The 26,314-nt window shown below is 37.4% G+C and overlaps 1 protein-coding gene across 9 annotated transcripts in view; it reads left to right on the forward strand.

The window, feature by feature from the left end:
* tenm4 (teneurin transmembrane protein 4) overlaps positions 1-26,314 on the forward strand; it is a 196,755-nt gene that overhangs the window by 50,134 nt on the left and 120,307 nt on the right. For all 9 annotated transcript variants that reach the window (XM_056756974.1, XM_056756971.1, XM_056756973.1 and 6 more), the window contains exon 3: positions 3,196-3,468. In XM_056756974.1, coding sequence (XP_056612952.1) covers positions 3,196-3,468 — 273 coding nt within the window. The remainder of the gene's footprint in view (positions 1-3,195; positions 3,469-26,314) is intronic.

Consider the following 26,314-nt stretch of genomic DNA (forward strand, 5'->3'; position numbering starts at 1 on the left):
TACATGAATTAGCCGCCACGTAAAAATAGTTACGAATTCCTGAGAGATCAGGCTAAATAATATATCTACTTGCACAAATTTCTTGCCTTTTCACCACCCTGGAATAATTGTATCTTTGTCATGACAACCCTCGGAGGGTTTAGCATGGTAGTGTACATGACATATACATGTATTTGGTCTTGACGAAATAGATCTGCTAGCTGCTGCGGCGAAGCAAGTACAGAGACTTGCTTCTATCAATACATCCACAACATGCTGCTGTGTGCATATAAGGAATGCTGCTGCTGCACACATAACGTACCTGAATTAACACCGCATAGTTTACTTGATCACCTTGTAGCAGATCTATGCAAGTGGAGTTGGGGAAGGAGGAGGGATTCTGAAAACACGAAGCATTGCAGAACATCACTACCCAAGATTTAAACGTAGAGCAGCAAGCTGATTGACTGCTTATACAGAAGCAACCAATCGGATTCACCGTGTATACAAGATATTTTGTCAGATTGGTTAGACTTTTGGACTGCGGAATCTAGGGTGTCATGCCAGAAACTTCTCTGTCATTTACATAAGAGCATAACACAAGTGCATTCTGGCATTGCCTTCTCTGCGAAGGATGGAACGTTGCCTTTGATTTTGCCTAAAGCTAGGTAACTTAAGAGGCAACATAATTAAATTGTCTACTTTTTGGAACACAATGGTCGAGCTGGGAGCATCCCTGTTATGTGTTTGTAGACAGCAGGCATTTGATTTACACTGAACAAAATCCAAAATGCACCTCTGATGCTAGCTTTTAATGCCTTTCAATTGCCAATCCTTAGCTTTTACAAAGAATTTGGCAACGAACCACCTTAACTCGCCAAAGAATTGCACCCCTACACTGAAAATTTGAGATCAAGCAACATTTGGAATCAAAACACAAGATGCTTAAAGATTACAACATCACATTCATACAGTGCACTTATGTGTGTTTCCCAGGATTTGAACTAACAGCTCTGGCACAGCTAGCATCATTTTCTACCAATTGAGTTACAGAAACGGTACTCACGGTGGTACTCGTGGTAATGACAGAAATTCGCTGGTGTTCGCTGCCAAGCGATACAATGTAAAAACGACTTGTAAGGGGGTGCCACTGAGCTAGGGTTCAGAGGAAGCCGTCAAACCAAACCAAAGATGTCTTGACAGTCCTGTCAAAGGCAGGTGTAGTATTTGAGGCTTAATTTTGAATGTGAACAGAATGTGAATGATTGGTTATATTCCTTATTTGTCCATTTAAGGATATTCAAAAAAAAATGTGAGCATGGTGAATGTGAGTGCTTAATAATACTTATTATTTCACCAATTTGCAGCCTGTAGGGAGACAAAATAGATGGATATAAAAGGAGAACAGAAAGGTTTTTGGGCATGGTGATTTCCTTAAATGTATTAAAACTTTTGAAAGAAAGAATTCAGTTCAATTGGAATAATCTCTGACACATGACCTGCATGTTTCTTTTGAAAAAAGCGTTATACCCTTGATCATTGTACTGTTTCACCTCATACTGAAACTGATATCAAATTGCATTTTCATTTTGACATGAGATGAACTATTGAAGGCTTTGCCGGAGCTCATCTCGCACACGGCATCTATCAGACACGCTTCAGAGAGTGATTGCATTCAGGCAATTAAGAGAGTCTGCGGTGACGATATGATCCATTGTTAATAACTTCCACCCGTGATGAAAAAGCAATAGCTAAAAGTGGAAAGATAAAAGGAACGGCGAATACGATATTGTAGCTTTGCCATTAGCGTGCCGGGAATCTAATGAGAGGATGTTACCATGAATGCTGATTGGCTGATGTCTTTTATGACCTTCTAATGTGTCCAGTTGATGGTGACTTATATCCGCCTCCCCTCCATGAATACTAAATGCATTGTAGCTTTCAGACACACTAACTATTATTCCATTTACTCGAGGGGCATGGATCTGTTATTTCCTTTTTCTTGTGTGTTTGGCCTTCACATGCTTCGCACTCAGGTGGGGTTCAGTGTTCAGTTAAATCTCTTGTTATTTAGACCAGAGGTGAATAAGCATGCACCAGTGGCATATGTTGCGTGTTCTGTGTCAATGTGTAGATTCATATATACGAGCATAAGCACTTTTTGATTATTTAGTAGAATATTATATGGTATTTTTTAAAACCTAGCAGCAAGCTGCCTACCTAGATAGCATTTTCTTGCAAACTATTTACTAAATATTTTCTTAACATTTTCCAAAGATGAGCTTTAGTTTAAACCCTAAGTACCAACTTGCAACATGGAAACACATTTTTAAAGCATCTTTAATAATATATCTGAATACAAGAAACATGTAAATTGTTCAACGTAAGATCACCGACGCTACCATGCTTATTTACACTTAAATTACATTTATGCTTTTATCCAAAGCGACTTACATTGCATTATACTGTTCTTTTGTATCTGAGTATATGTAATCCCTGGTATGGAACCCATGACCTTGGCGATCCAGCACCATGCTTTAACCACTGAGCTACAGGAGAGCATATATTTATTTATATATAAATATGTAAGTATTTGGTAGTCATTTTTGTCAAATTTAGTCTACAGTGCATTCAAGGTAAATCTTTTCAATTAGTTGTGTTTCTGCAAAGCCAAACTAATGAGCTTGCCATTGTTGGCACAGCATATTCTTAAAGGAATTTGTAATTTTATTACAAGGAGGCCAATATGTAAAAAGTGATGCATAGAAAATCGTTCAATTTTGAAAAAAACAATTATGAAGCCCCACCCCTAAACCGTCGCCGGTGCAAAATCAGATTATACAAAAACATACACAAGATCTAATGATTTCTTGTATTCTTTTTTTTTTTAATTACAGTTTTATTTGATTCGATTGTCACATATTTTTGAAATACAGTTAAAATGTTAACTTGGTAATTTACAAGGAGAATGTAAAATAACATGAAGAACATGCAATTTTATAAAATATAAAAACAAATCTTTTATTTACAGTTTTTTTTTCTCTGCCCAAGCTAGAAATTAGCAACTTTCTAAAATAGTATCTAATTGCCAGGAGTTACAGGTATACTACTTAGTTTCTTGGTGGACAAGAGAGGCTTGGTGGACAGAGATCAATGTTTGCCTTGGTTTTTGTATGCCTATCTCTATATAATAAGTACTATCTCTTGTTACTACAGGTGTGGACTTCTCTCTTAGAGACATGGCCTTTGCAGATCCAGTGTTGCCCCATATGGCAGCATATAGGACAGAAATGGGCCTGCCCCACCGTGACTACTCTGTCAGCGTGGGATCGGACGCTGACACGGAAACGGATGGGATCATGTCCCCCGAGCACGCCGTCCGACTCTGGGGCCGCAGCAACACTAAATCCGGCCGTAGCTCCTGCCTGTCCAGCAGAGCCAACTCTAACCTCACCTTAACCGACACAGAACACGAAAACACAGAAAACGGTGAGTTTAGTTGACCGTGTGCTCTTCACCGCTCGGCTGAGAGCAGGATTACAGCAGCAGACACAGAGGGACGTCTCATGTTTAACACTGCGCAGCTTCAGATCCAATGTGTGATGCCTCTTTTATATGGAAATGATGTGTGGTTTTAGGAGGCAGATTTTGTTACGCTCCAATCCGTTTTTTCCCAACACTTCTACTTTCCAAAACAAATAAATCTTGTATGCTGATTTATGGAAATGAGCATTACAATAATATGATAATCACATTTCTGTGTTTTCATCAGTAACTTTCAAGTGCTTTATTATACACAACGCTAATGCTGGGTTTACACCAAATGCGATTTAAGCGAGTAAATTACATACTAACTCAATGCAAAGACGCGAATAGATGCAAACTCATGGCAGGTGATGCGAATGACATGAACCGGGCGGTGCGATTGTGCGAACGCGCGTCAATCACGTCTTCCGCGCAGGTTGCAAAATTTCAACTTGAGTGAAAAAATCGTGCAAAGAGCTCATTGACACCTACTGTTTGATGACACTCCCCATTGTGGGATGTTTTTTGCGTCACTCGCGAGTAAAATAACAAACTTTTCCGGAGAGTAATAAAAAGCGTTGAATGCAATTGTTTGTGTTGGTGTGAACACAGCATAAGATTGATAATGTTTTTCGTTTTCTTTATTTTTAGCCTGGTATGTTTAAAAATTTCACATAATTTACTAATTCAGGACATTTGTCGCAGTGGGCGCTTGTATAATAGGTGATTCATTTCAGTGATATTATTTGTTGACTAGACATCTGAAAGGATAAGGAGTGATGTGAGATTCCCCTTTCTTACATTTATTTCAGATCGAATGCATATGAAGAGACTTTTTTCCAGAAAAATAATTATTAATTTTATTAATCATTTTCTGAATAAACAATTGCTTCACAAGTTAGAGTAATATAGTTTACCTCCTGTTTGCAGATGCCAAGCAAATGTTAGTCTATTGTTTTATAGTACTCTGTCAACACCATGTCTACCGCCTGGTGAATTCTTGCTGACATTCATAGCTTGTTTGTAATCGAGCGATATCAGAGAGAGAGCATGAGAAACCCCGAATGGCAAACGGTTAAACATAATATCAGACCAAATCTGTTGTAATCTGATGTAATCTGTTTGGACCATGTGTACTGCGCTAGGGCACATCCCTAGGACATGATGTTTTTAATCTATCATCCGAAGACCTTTCTTCCGCAAGTTTGGAAGTCGTCTAATACGCTGGTATATTTATAGATGGGATAACGTATAATATTTCAGCGCTGCATAGAGGTTAATGGATTGTTAATATAGCAGTTTTAGTATGAGGTGTGAAAGTTTCTATTGTATTTTGAGTGGTTGGTCGATTGCTGGGGTTGCTTACAGTGACCTTCAGCAGTATAATGGTGGGTTTAGATCCATTCACTTTCACTAAAGTAGCACACCGTGTAATACCACATTACAGTGATTTTACCAACGTTGAGCAGTGTACTGAAGCACAATGTGAAATCATGTGTTTTTCTTACAGTATGCTTACACCAATAAATGTATCCATTTACGCAATTCCTTTCTATAATAAAAAAGATATGTATATGTATATTATCCTCCTGCTAGGTGTCAGGTGCCATGTATTGACATTAATTGTTTGAATGGGGCCGGCAGGCGCTCTGGATCTGTCCTCCTCGAGCTTACGGCTTCCAAATGGTCCCCAAGAGCCCAATGATTGTCTTTGCTTGCAGGAAGGTCACATCGTACTGAGCAAGTGTCAAGTTGAAACCTGTCAAGTATAGGATCCGATTGTGCAAGAGGAAGGGCCTGGAATACTGTAAAGAAATATTGGCGAAATAGCAACAAATAATTAAGAAATGTTTGGAAATAAGTTTACGGTATAATGCTCACAGGTGGAAAACTGTTAAACCAAAATTCTGGAATAAATGTTTAGGGTGACTGTGAGCCAGCCCACATCCCTGACACCACATATGCAATTTCTTGTACAAGAAATCCTTGCATCCAACATTTAAAGCAATCCATAGGGAACCATTCATATTTTTTGCCACGCTTTTGAAAGTAAATAGGGACTTCTTTAGATCTATTTGTAGATCAGAGTCTTGGGTTCAATATTACTTAAATGTGTACCTGGATGGTTAGAATCATATATAATCTATGCATAACAATAATGTAGATAATGAACAATACCTAACTTGTGGCGCAAAAGTAGATCCATCTTTTTAAAGTGTACAGTCATCTCTGTGTTGTGTCCTCAAACCAAATCACATTCCTATATTTATAGATCTGAAATATAGGAAGTCCTCTGATTTTTAGAGACAGACCATTATCTTTGGTCCAAGATTTGGCTCTCTTTTTATCTTATTTATCTTTAACTAATGCATATTCACTGCCAAACTCTTATACATCAAAAGGCCGGCAGCAAAACATGAATTACCTTTTTTGCTATCTCCCTTAAAAACAACAAATATTCTGTTTTCCACTGGAGGCTGCATCGTTTTAGGTATTAGATTCTTATTTAAGGCGACAAGGCTGGTCTTTTGTGCTGGATCACATTTTGCACGCAAAGATCAGCGATTCACTTAAAAAGAAAATGGAATGTGTCTTTCTGAACGGCTTGAAACACTGATGCAACCGAAATGCGTGTATACTGCATTTGAAGAAAATGCCCTCAATGTATGTCTTTATTCATCGCTGTAGGCTACGGCTGGACTGTTGTAAGGCTGAAATAATGTAAAACTGTTAATCCTAGCAGAAACATTGGCTACATTCACTGTTTATGGAGGTAATGCTTATTAACCAGCTTCATACAGAATTCCACAGAACTCAGAGGCCCGTCTTTCACCAATTGCACTTCTCACCTTGCGTGTTTATTAAATATTCTTGCTTTGACCACTTTGGAAATTGGATTGTTGTACTTTATTGAAAGATCCAGCTGGTAGCTGTACTTGCTTGGTTTTTCTAGTTGGTCATTACCAGGTGCACCAGATTATGACAATTTTAGATCAGCCAGGAACCGTTTACCATGTTCCAAAACACAGATGTTTATTTAAACAGGACTTTCCAACCGGGCTCACATCCATTTTACAAATGGAAGCATGTAAATCGGGACAGATTAGTTTAGTTTTGGTTACAATAAACAAAATTTGCATAACATTTCACCTTGCAAAACAGTCTCCTTACCTTATTGATTTGCAACAGAAAGCTTATAATAACACTGTGTATTGGTAGTTGACAAATAAACCATGAATATGTCCTATGGTGTGACATAAAAAAATATTATTTATATTATTTGTCTTTATAATATACAAGAGCATATTATATGCACTGTTAGTTTTTTTCTACATTTTTGCTCTTGCACCTAAGGACACATGGTTTATTTATCAACTACCCAAATATCTGTAAATGTATGTAATTTGACTGTTTATTTCATGTTTTTTGAAAATGCGGTAAAAAATGACGGACAGAAGTATACATGTTGGGTGTAAAATAACACGAAAAATTTTCAACCTAACAGTTTTTTTTCTGTCGCCCCAGCTGCCAGAATTCTACAATGTTTTACTCAGACATTGGCTAGGGGTTTTCTACAGTGTATGGTTAATAACTTAAAATGGGTTATGATTTTCGAGTCAATTTGACATTATTTGACTTCGACCCACGTAAAGATAGTTCTGTAATATAACTTACAATTTAAGGTTTCAAACAGAGATGGTGGGAAAGGTTTCAAATAGCAGCTTTTATCAAAATCTGATTGTTACTTACATCGTATCATGTGCTTTTGGACATTTTCCATAGCAGTATTTTATAGTGTACCATGATAGCATAGTTGCATTCATTGAAGTACCATTAAGAACCACCTTAATGCTATTGTATTTACTGTGTGGTATATTTAATAATAATCTGACAGTAATTTATTGACAGGGTAGAGCAACTTCAAAGTAAATGGTATGGCCATTGGAGAACATCACTGTTTGTTACTGCCACAGTCATTTTTTATAAAGGAAAGAAAGAACAAGCAATTTTCTACTGATCCTGGCGCCAATTGGGAAATGAAGTTGTTAGCAATGTGCTTATATAAGCATTATTCATTTATTTACTGTAATGTTTTATTTATGGCGCCATTGCTTTCAGAGCTCACCAGATAAAGTATCAAAGGGATTTCTAGTTGTTAAGGAGACTTTCAGAACCACTGATTAGATGAACAATTACACCTTTCATTTTCCACTGATAACATTCAAACTGCTCTTGTTTATCAGTGCAGACACCGCTTCATTGAGGCAATTTCATTCCTTATGATGTAGCACACATCTAAGTCAACATGAGTATTCTGTATAGGGTGAACGGATAGCAGTTGTGCGTTGTTCTACCACCCGCTTATTCTTACCTTCAGGCCTGAGCAGCTTTCTTCAGGCGCTAACAGCCGGGACTATTGCAGAGTCACTAGGAAATGTGCACGGCCTGATCTTTTAGTAGCCGTGTTCTAGGTATAAGGTCTGCTGGGGGCTATGTACAGCTGTGTGCTGTAGCCCACAGCCCCTTCACTAGCTGAGCCAGCTTCACTGGCACCAAGTGTGTTTTCCTACATTGCATTTCTTTGATTTTTGTCTTTTGTTCTGTTCAATAAGAGCACTGTAGGGATGTGGTTTAGAGTTGTCGACCTATATGCACGGTATGTTCATTGTGTTTTTGTTTGCTCTGCGACTGAACAGGAAACTATGAGGTTGCATTGATCAGCAGGATATTTTCAGCAATGGCCATATCATACAGTAACATAATAAGCACAGCTCAAAGTTTGGGTCATTAGTGTAAATCGAATACAAATAAATGGACGTTCACGAGCAGAAAATGGTTGTAATAGACATCTCTAAAGTTGTTTGTAATCTAGGGACCATCTTAATGATGTACTAAGTTCATTTCCTTATTACCTGATTTTTTAACGCTTTTATTCCATGGTGGTCATGTTTGAAGGTGATGAGTAGCTTAGCGTTTAGAGATCCGGGCTGGAAAACATAGAAGTACAGATTTAAACACTGGAAGGGTTGGGTGAAGTATGGGAGATTTATTGGAATTTAAGTCAAAGTATCATTACTTGTACGAATTTGGAGTTTCTGCTTAAAGAGACATGTACAGGTGTCATATACAACACAAAAAAAAACATTTGTTACTTTGCTGTAAAATACCATAACACACTGATTTTTATTTCTTTACTTAAAGCATAAATTCATAATACAGAAGGAAAATAACAAAGATGTGTAAATATATTTGTTTATTACAGTAATTTTATTAAAATAATTACAAAAATATGATTTTAATACATTTCATTTATTTAGGCAAAACATATTTTTTCGATTTGGGGGTGACATTTGACCAGATAACATTAACATTACCAGAAAAACATTTGCATTAGAGCACCTTGCTTTAGCACCTCTTGGGCACATATTTAATGTCCTTTTCAAAGTATTTTTTTAATGATCAACTAAATGTTCCGTGCTCAGTTTCCCCCAGCATTGCCATTATAGACCAATACATCTGCTCTACCGACAAGAGCCCTCAACGTCATGTAAAAAAAAGACACGATAATAAAGGTTTTAAAAAAAGCCATGTAATGTGCCGTGAGGTAAAAATGAACAATGGCACGATTTTCAAAGAGGTTGTTAGGTTTTTAATGCATGATTAAACTGGTGCCATCCATCAGCATATTCCCTGGAAGGCATATAACTGATAATGTCCCCATTGCGTGTTAATGCCTGTTACGAGGGCTCAGCACGGATTTCCAGCTGCTGGGAAATACAAACTGAACCCTTGGACTTTGTTTTTGGTTGTTCCTATAGCCTAAATTGACACTTTAGTGTATAATTTGGCTTGCAGAGACTCTGTTTTGCCCTTTGAAAACTGATATGTGAACTGTGAATGAGAGATTAGAAAAAAGATTGTGCATTTCAGTCAAATTCAAATTTTAGTTTGAAGCGGAGAATTGGTAAACTTGACAAAGTGTCTCTGTGTTGGTGCTTTGTAGAGGCCGTATAAGACATTACTCGGAAGTCGATGGAAACTTTGAACTTCCTTTGAATTGTTGAAAGATTGAGGTTAAGTGGAGCTCAGAGGAAGTGATCAGCATCACTGTAATTGCCGTTGTTGACAATGAGACAAATGTGCTACTGTAGCGCCCTGCTGTCACTTTCATCCTGGCAGATAAGCGGTTAAACAGTTTCTTCTGTATCGTCCAAATAGCATTTAGTCTTTAGACTTAGTTCAAGGCGTTAAATGATAAAATCAGTCTCATTATGGAAAAAAAATGCTTTGGCTTCAGTCTACCTAATAGTGTGTGCGGAGCTCTACTGGTCATGTGTCACATGCTTATGATAAGTGTGGTTTGCTCAGCGTGAGATGAAGATGGGTTGCCTTAGAGTTGGGTTTATTTTTTATATCAAGTGTATGTTTATGTTTTCATTTACATTCAACTGTCATGGTTTTTAGTTGGATACTATATTTGACAAGTTGGTTTTATGGAAGCTCCAAAGAAACATTTTAAGGTGGTTTCCTGTTTTTAACTGGTTTATTCGTCTGGCCAATGGTCTGTTAAACTGGTTTTGATGGTCTCTTACCAGGTGATAAGTGCCAAACGCCCACACAAAAAACCCTTAAAAACAGACCAGCTTGTTTTGGGTGAGAGACTCTCAGGGGCTTTTATATGAACACTACATTATAGTGCAGTTCTTCAAAAAGGTGGCAGATATTACAAATAAAATGTTAAATAACAAACATTTTATTTACCGAAGCTATCCTCACAACTGAATTTATTTTTGTATTAATTTGTTTCTATGGGAATATTTTAGCATGCTGATGATCTTGCTCATATCAGCTATAGGCTGTTTCTATAAGTATCCCCTTTAATGCATTACTTAAAAAAGTGCATTAAAAGAATTAAGATATTAAATCTATATTATCTAACTAGTCACGCAACATTTATTTTTTAATTAAGTTTATTATTTATTCGGAATAAACCCGTCGTTTTTAAGACAATTTATTGTGTGTTCCTTCATGTTACCATGTTACCATATTACGACCATGGTACGTTTAAGTGAAGAGCATGAGCAGACTCCATATTTAGAGCACGATATCTCCCTCCCTCATTTCTTGTCCTTTGAACTTTTTCCCCTGAGCTCTTCTACCATATTATCAGCCCGCAACGTGCAGTTAAATCAGACTGCTATTAGATGAGACACTTCCGGCCCTACAGGAGGGCTTCAGTAAGACGTGCGCTAGAGTGGTGTATGAGAGCAGACACGATCAGATGAGGTTACAACATCTGACCTTGCAGCATCTGATACGAGGAGATGCTTCGGGTGGTGCGATCAAAATCACATTACTGTATAAGTACTTTTGGATCACGGTAATGATATCACAGTAGTTCATTTGTCTGGTAGTTTAAAATATCTGTTGTGGGGTAAATGTTATGACAGAATATCTAAACATTTCTTTAAATCATATATATACTCAGTGTATATACTGCCTTCACTTGCCTTTCTTGAAATTATTACTTTCATTTTGATGTATTTTGGCATATAGTTTGCATTAGTTAAAGTTTTAGTCCGTTACTTTTTTGGGTTAAAATAAAGGTCAGTGTTGTGCCAAAAATCTTATCATAATGATTTGTAAGTTCAGCTGTGGGGTATAATTTGACTTGGACACACACAAAAAATATCTAAATTTTACTGTTCAACCAGAGATGGTGATATAGAGGCAAAATTATGGATTGTATCTTAAAGAAAAAGCAAACTCACTTTCTCTCTCTCTCTGCACACTGGTGTAGTAATATCTTTCTTTTACAGCAGCAGGGTTGTATTTATCATTGGAGCAATTAGAATGAAGGCTCACACCTTCATGAAGCGAGAACGCAAAGGACAGACAAACAGAAAGTGAGAATTTCTAATACTGATATTAATTGAAATCCAAACAAAATAAGGTGTTTGCAAACTTTCTGTATACCGTCTGTGTGCGAGTTATGCCAGGTGCGAATACTAGTTGTAACAAATTGCACGTTATGTGTCACACTTTGAAGTTGTAGCTTGGTAATATTTCATATGAAATTTTAATATTGCTATTAATTTCATGTTCAAGTATTAGTATGTCAGAAGGTTCACAATCTAAATACTCATACGTCGGATTTAATTCTGACCTTTTCTTTTAATAACAGCCAACGTTGTTGCATGCCAGCTTGAACTTTATTTTGTCACTCTTTCTTGAATACATACAATATTAATCTCATTAGTTGTGCTCAGGTCTCATACTTAGATTTGTTTTATACCTTTTTAAACCTTAACTATAACATTTGGGGGTTTTACTAGTCCCACACTGTCTGTGTTATATAAGGATATTTCATATCTTGTGGATTATAGAGGAGTGAGTGCTATTGCTTTTCTCAATGATCGTCAAGCGGATGATAAAACAGGAAGACCAATCCCATAGAGGGAGTGACCGGAGCTATCGTAAAGACCATCGTATCATATAAATGTGGGCTCTTTCACAAACAAACGTCTGCCTTAAAACAAAACCTTAGCAAACGCCCATATTAAAGAATATTTTTGCATAGGCACGCATCACTTACATATGTATAAATCAAATAAAAAAGCATGAAGACTGCTGATGTGTTTTGCTTTTAGCAATGTTATTAACATCTTGTCTGTTTGAGGCACGTTTTGTTCTGACAATCATAGATATCACTTGAAAGCACAGAAATGCAGCTCTTTATAGTAATCTTTCTTCATAATTCATTTCAGCACATTCCTTTCATGTATTAGTCAACATGAGACGAACATCTATTTATGGTTTAATGCACTAACAGAATCAAGTAAAAAAACGGCAACGAGCCGTTTTTGTGTTTGGGCTGATTCCCAAGTCGGCTGTTGACGAGTGGTAAAAAACGGTCGCGCTTGCGTGAGAGCACAAACATTACTTCAAAGCAGACACCAGAGTGCTGACTTTCGTCACGATTAATCACACTCGCGCTTCTTTTCCAGCGTTTTTATTTATTTGTTTACTCCTTTTGGCTGAAGCTTTTCCTCAGATGGAGGATTAGCAGAGTTAGTCCTGCCTCATTTGACGGCTCATTCGGAGACTCTAAAGACCCTGGTGGACAATGCGGGTCTGTTATCTGCTCTGCTCCATGAGCGCTCGGTTTTGACAGCACAGCCGGATCTCTCTAACTCCCCATCAGAGCCCAGGGAGCTTCCCGAGTACTGGGAACGGTGCACCCTCGCCAGCGCTAATCACATACCACAGCAGTTCACTGAATCACCAAGCCAAAATGCCACAGTCTCTTACGTTAGGCTAATGCATTCCACTTTTATTGCTAGCTGTTAAATAAGCCCCTAGGACGTATGTACGCACAGTATACGCAGCACTGTATCTGTCTCTTTATAGTTAGCCTTTCAGAGACATCTTGTCATGAAATAAAATGTTCTGTAGTTGCACAAGGGTGTGAATTTAGAGCAATTTTCATTTTTATCTCCCACCTTTTGGAGATGAAAATGTATGTGTGTAATGGGTTTCTGCGTATCAGAGTGACGGACATTTTTTATTTATTATGGGCGCTCAAATGACTGTAATTAGAGCTTATCTGACTGACATCAAAATGTGTGTCATCGACCCACGAACGTGAAGCTTTGCGCAAAAATATGATATGAAGTATGACTCAGGCTACAGAGTGAATAAAAACTGTTCTGATTAAAGTGTATAGATTTTTTCTTGTCATAGTTTGAGATTTAATAAAATAGACTTTGAGTGTACAGTAGATTGGGCTTTAATTGAATATAAGTTAATGTTGGATTACTGCGTACAACATAAAAGATGGCATCATCTTCATTTCAATCAAATAAGCAGTATTTTTCTCTGCATGTTCGACTTGAAGCATATTAGAAATGTAATGCATAACCCTTGTGTGGTTTGCAGGTGTGTGATATGCATGTTGAGTGTTTACAGAACAAAAATTGTTTACTTGTAAATGTATTTTTTAAATGTAATTCTATTTTGTCTATTTTTCTACCTTAGAATTGTGTCTTTTTTCAAGATAAATATGTTTTCACCCGGTTAATAGATTAGAACATTATTAGTACATAGAATGAAAAAAATAAACTTTTATCAATTTAGGTAAATGACAAATATTAACCATAAATGGAAAATTCCAGCGTTATGGATGTGTCATTTTCAGTCAAAACTTGAAAAATGAATTCTCATAGACATCCATAAATCAGAAAAAAATCTATCCACAAGTTTATTTTTAAGCGAGAATTCTCATTAAAAAAACAGGACACGTTCTTGAGAGATGACAGACTTTGTAGGATTTCTTTGAATTACAATGTACAAACCAGAAGAAATGATACCAAACAAATGGAGATGGAATGCCCCCTTTATAGACCTCAAAATAATTATTTAATTTGAATTTTCTTGTGCTCATTTATTAGGAATATGTGCTGTTATGAATGTGACAATTCACTTACATGTATGAAACACTAATAAATGCTTTAAAAACATTAAGAGAGACTTCACATGGGTATTTAAACGACCAAAAATGGACATATGATCTATCAGTATGATAAAAACCTTAGGTCAAAACTTGCACTCATTTGCATGCAATTCCCCAAATGCTATACATCAACGTTGCTTGAAAAAAGTGAACATTTGTAACTTTATGTTTTTTTTTAATCATATACATTGACTGAATAACAAACAAAAAAACACCAGACAAGGGTTATTTCGACTATTGTCAATTTTGTAATTTTGTAAAATAATAAAATAGAAATATAATTACTTGCTCGTTCCCACAACTACTTTGCTTCTCTTAATCAGTCCATGAATCCTCAATTTTCCACAGTATGATTTGTGTAACTTGAAGCCCTGTTATTGGCTGGGCAAACACAAAATCCTGCCACAGACTCGTGCCATTGGTTGAGCCAGTTTTGCCGTGTTTGACTTTAGATTCTCAAACAAAGCAGTGTTTGAGGAGGATCACAGGGCCAGAGTGTTTCATTTACAGAGGAAAGTAGCATTCAGTGGTTCAGTGATTTAAAATCGCGTATTCACATTAGGCCGGTATATATGCAACTTAACCTGTAAACATTATACATGTTTGAGAAACAAGTGAATTGTTATAAAACTTAATGTAGACTATCTATTGACTTTAAAGCAAATGTGGTAATTATACGCTCTGAAGGCATAAATAAAACATGTACAAAAACTAACGTAAACAGAATAATAGAAACAGAAGCTTTATTAGATTTGCTTCCCCGTCTCTTTGAATGATTGCTAATGATGAAGTGCCTTTCAGCAACAGCAATAATGAAAACAAATGTATTACTTTCTTCCTCTCTCCGCCGTATGAGAGAAGTGATTGTCAACGCTAATGTGATTAGCATGCAATGAAGCGATAACCAGAAGCAAGGCGATAGTATTGTCAGCTAAGATCATCCAGTATGCCTCCAGTTATCTTCCTCTAAATTGTTTTTATTGTTGAAACAATAATGTACAATTATAGACTCTTACATGACGTTCATTGATGGACACATGTTGTTTCATTCCAGCAGCTTATGAATGCACAAGTGAGCTTCAACAAAAGAGAAGGGTCACTTGCAGAAAAATAATTAGCACAAATAACATTGCTAAACACGGTGGGTATCATAGATATAAACAACTAGATGCGTATCTGTTTCTATGGGCCGCTTTACATAGGTCGTCCGCCATATTGGAATGGTGCAAGCCGGTCCGTTTACACTAAAATCAAGCTGACTGTGTATGATTATGAAAACCTATTTATTGTTGTGTAAGCTCAAACTTTATATCCGCTACACTAACACATGACAACAACGAAAGGTTATCCCATTTTTGGGAATTTAAATCCCTGTGGTTTTGACAGCCATGGAATTCTAGTCAACTGTGAGTGACGTCAGTGGACCGTTCTAAGATGGCGGACATGTCTACGTGCCCTGAGCGTTTAAATAAGGCATCTTGTTATATATGGTGGATATGCTGTAGATTAGCATTAGCAAAACTATTCTGACATAATTTTTTGTGTGATTTAAGCTGAACCAAACGTATGTGTTTTGATTGTAATTTGACATACTGTGTTAATGTTGTCTGCATTCCTCTAATTCTGGCAAATAACTCTCTTGTTAGTCAGAAAGAGGTTGTGTAAATGACATGTAAAACAACCAACCACAGTTTGTTCTGCTGTTATATTATGTTCAGAACAGGAGACTATGAAATGGTTAAATCTATGACTGACATTATTGTAATGAAAGCTTGGCAAAGAGTTCTGGAAAGAGATTTGGGCAATTCCATGCAATGTGAAATGTAAGATAAAAACGTTTTACCAAAGGTTTTCACCATTCCGTTGGGTCAGATGTTTGGTGGTTTTAATACCCATGTGAAGTGTCTTGGTATATTTCGGATGTCAGGACTATCAACAGGGATTTAGTAAATTATTAACATACAGTTCAACAAATACATTCTCTGAGACTTAATATTTCAATTTTTTGACTGAAAATGTCACATCCATGATGCTGGAATTGCCCCTTTGGGTCTTCTCACAATGAAGTGCAAAGAAGCTGCATTTGAATTACTGGAAATATCAATCTTGACATTTCCTATTTGGTCACTGAGAGAACCAAGTTGTTTCAAAAAGGACTTTCTTGATGCTTTTGGCTACCAGGCGCTGTCATACCCTGCTCTCCGTATCACCCTACCAGCACAAACATTAGGGGTTGTAATGAGGCTGAAAAAGAGACAATCATTTAGCTTCAGCCTGCTGGCATGTACGCTCTCTAATGTTAGTCTCTGTTTCAGAGTAACCTTGGGCCTGATCTCCATCATATTCTCTGAAAAACAAAACCAGAACTCCAGAACCAGAGTCTATCCCGGTGTCCATCAAATATGTTTGGCATGGGATTCATCTCTTACTGTATCTCTTTGTTTGTTTTATGTGATTCTGTGCAGTTTACATTTACATTTACGCATTTGGCAGACGCTTTTATCCAAAGCGACTTACATTGCTTTTATCCTATACATTTTTACATAGGTATTTGCAATCCCCTGGGATCGAACCCACAACCTTGCGTTGTTAACGCAATGCTCTTACCACTGAGATACAGGAAAGTTTCTTTCCTTGTGAGAGTTGCTCACAAACCAGCACTGTCACGATCTCAGCAGCGGCTCTATCTCAACTGTACGGGTGGCCCGCTCTTTGCAGGTTACACAAAAAGCGCTTTCCTCAGTTTGACCCCGAGCAAAACGTTTTCACGGAGGTCAAGAGAGAGAAAGAGGTGGATGACCTATAGTGTAGGAAACCTCGCTTCGCACTGCCTTTTTCCCTCTTTGTGCTGAGTAGTAAACAAGGCCTCATCCAAACCTCATCAGCGGACGCTGGGAAAGAAGTGTGGCGGCCCAACTATTTGTAATGTGTTGTTGCTCTACTTCTCATTACTGGCTCCGAAAGAGGACCCAACAGGAATGTCACATAAATCAAAGGCAGGACTTTCTGTCTTTTTTTATAAAAGGGACGAGAAATGAGATTGTGGGCTGTGGTACTCCAATAAATGAGCCTGTAGAGGCTGTGCCATTATCGTAATGATGTATGATACATTTTCTTTTATTTTCAGCGTGATGTGACTTATTGGCTCAAGTATCCATTTCCAAATGGATGGGGTAGGGCTTATTACTAAATTAGGCCTTTGTATCATAGATCTGTCACTCAAAATCTAATGGAGATGGTGTTTGTTACATTATCTCTCCTCTGAGCATTTGATATGTAGAGCATTAGCTCGCCTACCGCCGAACTGTGTAAACTAACACAGCGGGAGGGTTCTTCTCATTGCCTCGCATTTCACGCATTCATTTCACACAAATTTGTCTTATGACTGATTTGTGTTGTGTTTGGGACAGAAATAGTCACAGAAAAGCCTCATTACCCCGTTCCATTAATGGCAGAATAATTCTTATCAATCATTTATACAATAGTTTTATGCAGGATAACTGCGGTAATGTGCCGTCGCGTGTGAATTCCATTACGCTCGTTCTTCGGTTTCGTGAAAGCAGCCTTTTGCATTTTTCGTGGATGGTGGTCTCAGCAAATGCGTGGAGAACGGATCGATACCTCATCCCTAGCTAATCTTAAACCATGGCAATAGCTAAGGCTGGCAGAGATTGGTCTTGTACCGGGCTTTAAAGCAAGATGCAGTCTTTGAAAGTCAGGATATTGTGAAAATATTTTACTTTAGCGCCACAAGGCCGACAGCTTGTAAATACTGACTGTGTCTTTGTGCAGGTAGGTATTAATGTGTATTCATTTGTGTCTACAGTGGTCGATGCTCTAGCTCGCATCTAATGTAGTGTATGCTCAAGTAATCATTCTCAATTGGTGAGTCACTAAAGGTTTTGTTTCGATAAGGTTGCAGCAAGCAGGGTTACACATAATAAATTAGAACAATACGAACAATATTATAATGCTTAATAAATATTATAATGTGTTACCAGACGTTAAAATTTGTCTGATCAATCACTATTTTAGTGCCAAATTTTGTCATCTGATTGAAACTAGCTAACTTGGAAAGTGGGTATGATGCCCTCATCTATCATCAATGAAGAAAAACAGCACAAAAAGAAACAAAAGTTTGTGTCGGACTGCTAAAATTTAGGTTCACTGCAGCAAGTGTAAACTTTGTGCAAACTACAGTTTTGTGTGATTAATTGTGGAAGTTGAAACCATTGAAATTCAAGAAAGTCTTACTAACCAAACATTTTCCAAATGAGTCTATGTCATGTTAATTATTTCACATATTGGTGAACCTGTCAATTCACGTTGGTATGAATAAACATTATTGATTCATTTTATTTACTTTACTATGTTGTTTTTTACAGTTAGCAACTTGAGTATTATGCCGAGCTGCCACTTGATGTTCAGTGTTAAATCGGGGTCATGAAGTAAACTGTTGAAGACCCACTTTGCAACAATATACTTTAATTAACTTGCTTCAGTATATAACAAAGTCCCTTTAAGGATAGTCTCCCCACTCTCTGGCCATATTTGCAACGCCTCTGCACAGCTATTTCAGTCATATAGTTGAGCGAGAAGACCGATATCTCCATAATCGTCGCCTAAGGTCACATATTTTTAACAACAATTAGACTTTAATTAGACAACTACTGTATAATGTACTCTGATAGTACATACACAGTACATCTGAAAATGTCTATTTGATGTCTCTAGAAGATGTCTGTAAGTTGTTTATAATTAAAAATGTATGTAAACTTGCCTTTTCCAAGACGTTTAGGATGTTTTTACACAGCAGATGTCTTCAAGATCTCCTGGGGCCGGACTCACAAAAAATCCTTAAGAAGATAATTCTTCTTAACTGCCATGTTCTTAATTAATTTCTAATATAAGAAAAAAGTAAGGAATGTTATGCATTCTAGAAAAAAAACCTTCTGAAGATTCTTAAGAAGAATCCAAATTCTCGAAACAAATGCTGTCGTAAATAACATCTTAAAATTAAGACTGGTGAGAAAAAAGGTAAGATGTTTAATACATAGTTTTTTTCACTTTTGACAGAATTGAGCCAGAATCATAATTTTGACGTTTACTTGCCATTAAGGAATAGTCTATTTTTTTATATAATAATGATAAGGTTTAGCTCCCTTACTTTAACTTTTCAGTATTAAAAAGTGCTTTATTATAATATTCTGCTACAAAGTGACTTGAAACAGAGAGGGTCACAATTATTTTGCCGTTGTAAGACACAATAAGTATTATAATAAGTATATTTTTTATAAGAACAATCTTATATTTTCTCTTAAGAACAGTTTCGTGAATCCGGCCCCAGATCTTTATCAGACATCTTAAAAAGATGTACCTGTGCTGTCTGGGTAAATTAGGGCTTTCACAATGTCAGATTTTCATTACACTAATATCATGGCTAAACAAATAGCGATTTGTGTTTTGTTTGTATTTTTTTTTAAACGGTACCACTCAAATGCATCTCCAAATTTGTTTATTTTCCACAATATACCTGTCAATGTTGGTTTATTGTGACACCCCTAGAGTATATCCACACCAATATTTTATATTAGCGTTAGAGCACTTGATCAGTGCATCTTTCTGCAGGATGCACTTCAGCATTTTATCAGGCCAGGCCCTAAATGTGCAAAGGCACCACGGGTGTGCCGTGCCATCTTCATACAGTGCGGCCCCAGGCAAGCCACATGCAGAACTAATGAGCTGCTTATATTTTCAGTCTTTGCTCTCTCGGTCCACCACCAAAAGTTAACTTTTAAGTCTTTCATCGGTCTTTAAGAGGATTGGGAAGGATCGCTTGATTATTTTTGTTTGCTACATGACCAACACATGAAAAAAAAAAAACGAATTATGTGTTGTTAGCATTGTTGTGACTGGAGCTCTGGTGGCCCCTGACGGAGGAACCACTTGAGGAAATGTGTGTGTTTTAAACAGATTAACATGAACCGGCCCCTTTGATGCAGGAGCCGATTAGTAGGAGGTTTTGAGGGCATTCGCAGGGGTGGGATTGAGCCGCAGACATTCGCTTGGTTAAGGGAAGAGACCGCTCGCCAGGTAAGGGCCGCTAGGACACTGCGACGACCTCAGAGGATACAGTTAACAAAATGCAATGCAGGGATGTGAATCTGCCCTCTGTTTTGCAGAGCAAAAAGAACCCCACGGACGTTTGAATGGGCTATCTTGAAGGGGATTTGGCAGTGTCAACCCTTTTCATGTTATGCGAGCTGAGTGTAAACATCAATAGCAGACAGGCAAAGATCATACGGATCCAGATTTTGCTCTTAAATCCTTACAGTACCGACTCTGAATGCTTTTTCACAATGAGACATTACAGCTGTGTTGAGCTCACTATTATTGTCCGTAAGTTGGGGAAAGGGTGTTATAGGGCGTCTTCATTGTTCATTGCTCTTCGCTTTCGGTTTGGATAAAAGTGTCTGTTGAATGCATATATGTAAGGTCAATGAAACCTTTCTATAATGAGACACTTTACATAATGCTGCAGCCAGGCCAATATGTATATGTATCAAGTATGAGGTGAACGCCATTATCAGCCAGTGCAAAAAATTAGTAAAACTAGTCCACTTTTCTCTGAACGAGAGACGCATACCACTCTTACTAGAAGAAATGTCGACCTTTCTACTCATTGTAGTCCTCGCTGGACTACAATAGCTGGAAGGTGTTTCGAGGTGCCTTAGTAGCTCCAGCTGTGAGGGACCTAAACAACTGTTGTCAGATTTGCGTCCTAGATGGCGAAAAAACTACCCCCATTTAGTGTTCTTTTGATTCCAATCTCCAGGCCTCAATCTGCTCCCTCGTGCCGCCGCTGAGCGTGGCGAACAGATGTCGCCTCTCAGCAAGGCGGAGAACCGCAGAGGAGTCCCACTCGCTCCGGGGAAGTAAAACAGAGAGAGAAATAAGAGAAGGTGAACTAGGATGGTGAAGACATACGGGTCTGGTTCTCTCACCTGTAGATAAAGTTAATGGAGCATTCAGGTGTTAACTGTACTGGACATTGGTGTGAGTTCTGTCATTCGTTTTAAATGGCTTTTTGTATGTAATTAATAACATACAGTAAAAGTGTCTTTATAATGTGTAGTTAAAATAATAGGATCACTTACATAAGACTGAACTCTAGTCATTTGAAAGTGTTTGTCTGTTATTTTGTATGAGAGGCAGATTAAATAAAGACATTTTATTGGCTGTGATGTGAAAAGGAGAGTATTAACACTATGTTAAGCTCTCGCAATCCCATAATATCACCAAAGAATAATTGCGTGCTGTTTTTCTATTTAGGGACAGTCTTAAAATTCCTAAAAAGAAAAAGGACGACAAATTTTCCTCCGTATATAATATTATCTATTTCTTTAACCTGTTGATGTGTTGTGCCTAATTGCTGACTTTTGTGTTCTTTCAAAGAGAAGGATATTCTGGAGGGCACATGAAGTGTGTTTGGGTCTTGGGATCTTAAATTGGTCTTTTGTAATTGCAGTCATTAAACGTTGTTTTATTGCGCAAGAATATAATTTCCATTAATGTGTTGTCTATAAAATAACACATTTGCACGCGTTTCCAATATATCCTCGTCTTTATCACATTACACCAGTGCTCGAGCGTATTGATCGTGTCCCGCTAGATGGCTATGTGCAGGAAAATGTATGACTTTTCCAATGGTGAGTCCTCCTTCCGCTCATTATGCGGTTTCTTGTCTTTATGATTCTTTGACGTGTGAATACGGTAATGATGTTCACTCTTTAACGCTTGCCAAAAAGTTATTTGGCTGGGTGCTTTTGAAGTTCTGGCCAAAAGCCCCAATCGAATATCAAATGAATCATCAGAGCATGAATGCTACACGTCAAGAGACAATAGCTTTCCCGTTGTGCCAATGTAAGTACTTTTGCTACCCGTTTATGAAAAAACTTGAAGGATCTCCAAGGCCGCAGTAGGTAATGAAGCATTGATTGATGGCAGGCCCAGTGTGGTTCTCTAGATGATCGCAATTTATTTGAATCTAGTGTAAGATAGATGTTCTTGTAACCAACAACTATTGTGGCGCTTTCATCCCTTGACCTTTAGACTGTAAATACGAGCCAGGGGCGATGATGGGTGCTTTGAATCTGTGACATTAAAGACACCACTGAGACAGTTGGGGAAATCAAAATGCTTTTGTCACCTGCAATTTTTGTAACTGTTCTTTTAGTGAACTTTTAGCTTTTGGCCTCAAGTGTTCATAACAGTCCTTGGGAAGAGTTATGCACAAACGTGTCCACACAGCTTCTTGAGCATTCTCATTCGTGGATTAAAAGGGTTAGACGAGTTTGACACATGCGCAGTACGTCACCGAGCGGACTCTGCTGATTAAAAAAAACGAATGCGATGTTGCACCATCCGCTCAGTCCCCAAAAATGGACTGCCCGCAGATGGGGTATGCAAATGACCGTGGACCCTCCTGATGATGAAAATGATGTTCCGGCCAGACTATACTTTTGGCATTAGTGTTTTTCTTAGGGGTGGGGCTGAAACCTAAAATTCTTTTCAACCAATAATTTTAGAGGTATCTTGGTCTCATTTGATGGTTTTTAAATGGTTTAGAAAAATGAAATAAAAACAATAAGACATTTCCTCATTATTTAAAAAAAAATTTGGTCAAAATGAAGTTATTCACAACTTATTTACACTGTGACGAAGGTTATGTAATTTGGGACTTTTTTAGGCTTTATCTACTAAGTCAAATGAAATGCAAAAACTTTGAAGCTCATTATCTTAAAACCATTCAAAATGCAGATAGAACCTTATAATTCCATGCCGACAATTTGTTAAAAGAAATTTGAAGTAAAACAGTAAGATATTTGCAAGTTTCAGGCCAGGGTTTTAGCTTAATTTCCTCAAATTACACCGAACCAAGGTTATTCTCTATTCAAATGGTCAATGACTAAATCTTTTATATCGTCTGTATGGCTGGTTTTAAGCTACCGATAGACTTCATGTGATTAAAAAATTGTTGAAATGCTTATTAGTTTCATTTATGTTACATACTCTGTACCATTGATTTACGGTCTCTTCCACATCGCACCTTTATAAAGTTGAATTCCCTTTTTGTAAATCACATATTTGTGTGTTTGAAGCAAATGTAAATGAAGCGTGAAATTCACACATAAGTGACACGAGTCACTAGATTCTTATCTTAATTTTAGCTCCTACATTTTATACAGTCAGAGGTCTTATTATCTCCCAGGCAAGAGTCTGGGGTCTAGGATAACTTATCGCTCTTTCATTTTACCATCTGCTGCAAAACCTTTTTAGCCTTCAGCTTTGTGCCCGTAATAGTTATCATCAATGTGAAGACACGTCTCACCTCAAGACAAAAGCAACACCTCTGCATTTCTGAAAATAGAAGAAAGAAATTAGATTACTTTAAAGTTATGCATTATTATGCAGACAAGGATAGAGCAGATACTCTAGAGAGTAGCCTACTGTAGCGTTACCTTGCTTTTTACCAGGTATTAAGTAAATAAAGTACAGTTTTTGTATAAAACAAGTATTGTTCTTCTAACATATTCAGATAATTTTACTGTATAAACATACTGTATGCATTTAATAATATACAGGCTATATTTGTATTGCTTACCCATCTACATGATTCTCCAAGGTGCTACTATGGTACATGTTCAGAATGTTCTCTCTTTATAAATGTTTTCTTCTTATAAAATTTTACAAACCCTCGGAGAACCAAAGGCACGCTGGAGCTTGAAGGGAGCCGCAGGAAGGCTTGCTTAATATTTGATGCTGCAACATGCTCTTTTGGTCTTTCTGTCCACTAAGCACAGCACTGTCGTAAAACCAAACTACCCCATGGTCTCGTATACTGCAACCATTTTATGGATATAAGATCTGTGGTGCTAACTCATTTCCTGCCTTTTCAGCTCTCAATTCACCATCAGCAGCTGTGCTCTTGTGCTGAGGGCAATCGATGCTCCTTCATCTGCACTGCCATTATATTGTTCGTCAAACTGCATCTACGAGCGAGTGTACATTAGTGTAAACAAAATCTGGTATTTCCTGCTGATTGTTGTAGGATGTTAATGTAATCACGTCTCGGTTTTCCCTGTATATCCAGTGAATATTGCTTACGAATGATTTCGGCTATTTATTATGTTGTTGTGATTATAAAGACATAATTTACAAGCTCTTAAGCTTCAACAGGGGATTAACTAGAGCGAAGCCCGTCTGAAGACCTGTTTGCCATTTGCTTCGGAACGCAAGGGCTGTTTAAACATGGCCTCAAGGCCAGGGCTCTGTAATTTAAGTGCCGAGGCTGTTTGAAAGAGAAAACTGCCCCTGCTGTTTGTACCAATTGCCCTCGCAATTGGCTCTCTGTACAGCCTGTTCTCCCGGGGAAAAGGAAGACACAATGGGTTGCTGTGGCGACGACAGACACTCTGCCTACCTGCGAACCGGAGCCCGCCGTCAGTTCGCCCGCTCGTTTAATTAGGTGACTTCTGAGTAGATTAGGGGCTCTGGTAGTGTGGGTGGCCTGCTGTGTCCGGGGCACGAGACCACGGCAGTCATCAGCCGGGCTTGAAGGGCGAGCCACATGGGAAAAGTCTGTCAAGTACTGAAGTAAGAGCAAGTAATGAACAAGGTCTGAGAAACAAAAGTTTGCAGGAAGTGCTTTGAGTCGGTAGCAATGACTTCACCTTCTTTGCAAAGCGGGTAAATGTAACTTTGTGGCTTATTTGAGCGTGTCACCTTGAGCTCCACCAATCATGTGAGTTTGGCTACAGTAAAATATTTCGAAAGGGAACCCAGGGTATAGAGAGATGCATGGCTTATTACGTTGTAATTTCCTTACACTACTAGCATTTAGAAATGGGTCAAATATTTTCATTTCTTAATAAAATACATAAATGTAATACTCATTTTAACCTAAGGAGGCCGCCATTCCGATGATGTATAATGGTTGCACGCACAGGGAGACAAACTGAAGTAAACACAGACCCACTAATGAGTTCTTCAGTAAATATAAGGTTCTGTAGGATTAAAAAAATATATAAATAATGCTAAAATAATAAAAAAAGAAAATATGCTATTTAAATTTTGTTGGTCATGAACACTACAAACACACATATTAATAACAGAAATCATTGCAAATGTATATTTAAAATATACACATGTTTTTAGCTATTATATTTATCATTTATCTTTAAGCCTATTGTCTTCTCTCACTCGGTAATTAGCCTTCGGGGGCTAATATTCACGTGTGCTTTAGTACAGAATAAATAACCGAACCACAAGGATCTTATTTTTGTGTTTATCGGTATATTCTCATAATGTATTAAGTATTTGATAATGGTGGATGATGAATGATGTCTGAAATAGTCTTAACTGTCTGTTGACGGTAGTTTAAAGCTATGATTTAATTCATGTTTACTTTGAACAGACACTTAGTTGAACGGATTCTTCTTTTATGGCAGGCTGGCTGGCTTGTGTCAAGAGGACATACAGCCGCCTACTGTCCATGTTTATTTATATATCTGATCTTATGTTTGACATCTCATATTTTTCTGTTATATATGGGAAACGTGTGTGCTTCGCTGTAGTGTTAAGAGGACAGCTTTAGGTTGCAACCATTAGACATCACAGATTTCGACTCGAAAAAATGGCAGCCTCCGGGTAAAAAATGTTTTTCAAAGTTTATTAAAACTGTGAAAGTTACACTATTTTTTATATTATACACTATTTAGTCATTGTTAATTTATTAAGCCATGCATCTCTCTATACCCAAGGTTCCTTTGAAGCAAATATTTACACAATTATTAGTAACACCGTTATTTCAGTTGCTTAAAGTTATGAACAAGCTCCTTTCCTTGATTTTAAATGAAAATTATATTTATTCACCCTTTTGTTATTTCAAAGCTGTATGAATTTCTTCTGCAGAACACAAACAAAGATATTTTGAAGGATGTTGGTAACCAAATTACATTGACCCATTGACCCATTGTGTGTGGACACAAAACCACGGAGACATTCTTAAAAGATCTTTTGTGTTTTACTGACAAAATGACTTTAGACAGGTTTTAAACGACATGAGGGTTAATAGACTTTTTGTGAACTGTCCCTTTAAACGTAACACACAACTTTTTGTGCCATAAATAATATCTCAAATTATGTTTTTCCTTTGAGGAGAGGTTTGTAATTTTTAATGGTAAGACTTAAAAAATGACAGGCTTAGATTACAAGAACACTGGAAAAACAACTAGT

The sequence above is a fragment of the Triplophysa dalaica genome, chromosome 9 (assembly GCF_015846415.1).
Source record: "Triplophysa dalaica isolate WHDGS20190420 chromosome 9, ASM1584641v1, whole genome shotgun sequence".
Lineage (NCBI taxonomy): Eukaryota > Metazoa > Chordata > Actinopteri > Cypriniformes > Nemacheilidae > Triplophysa > Triplophysa dalaica.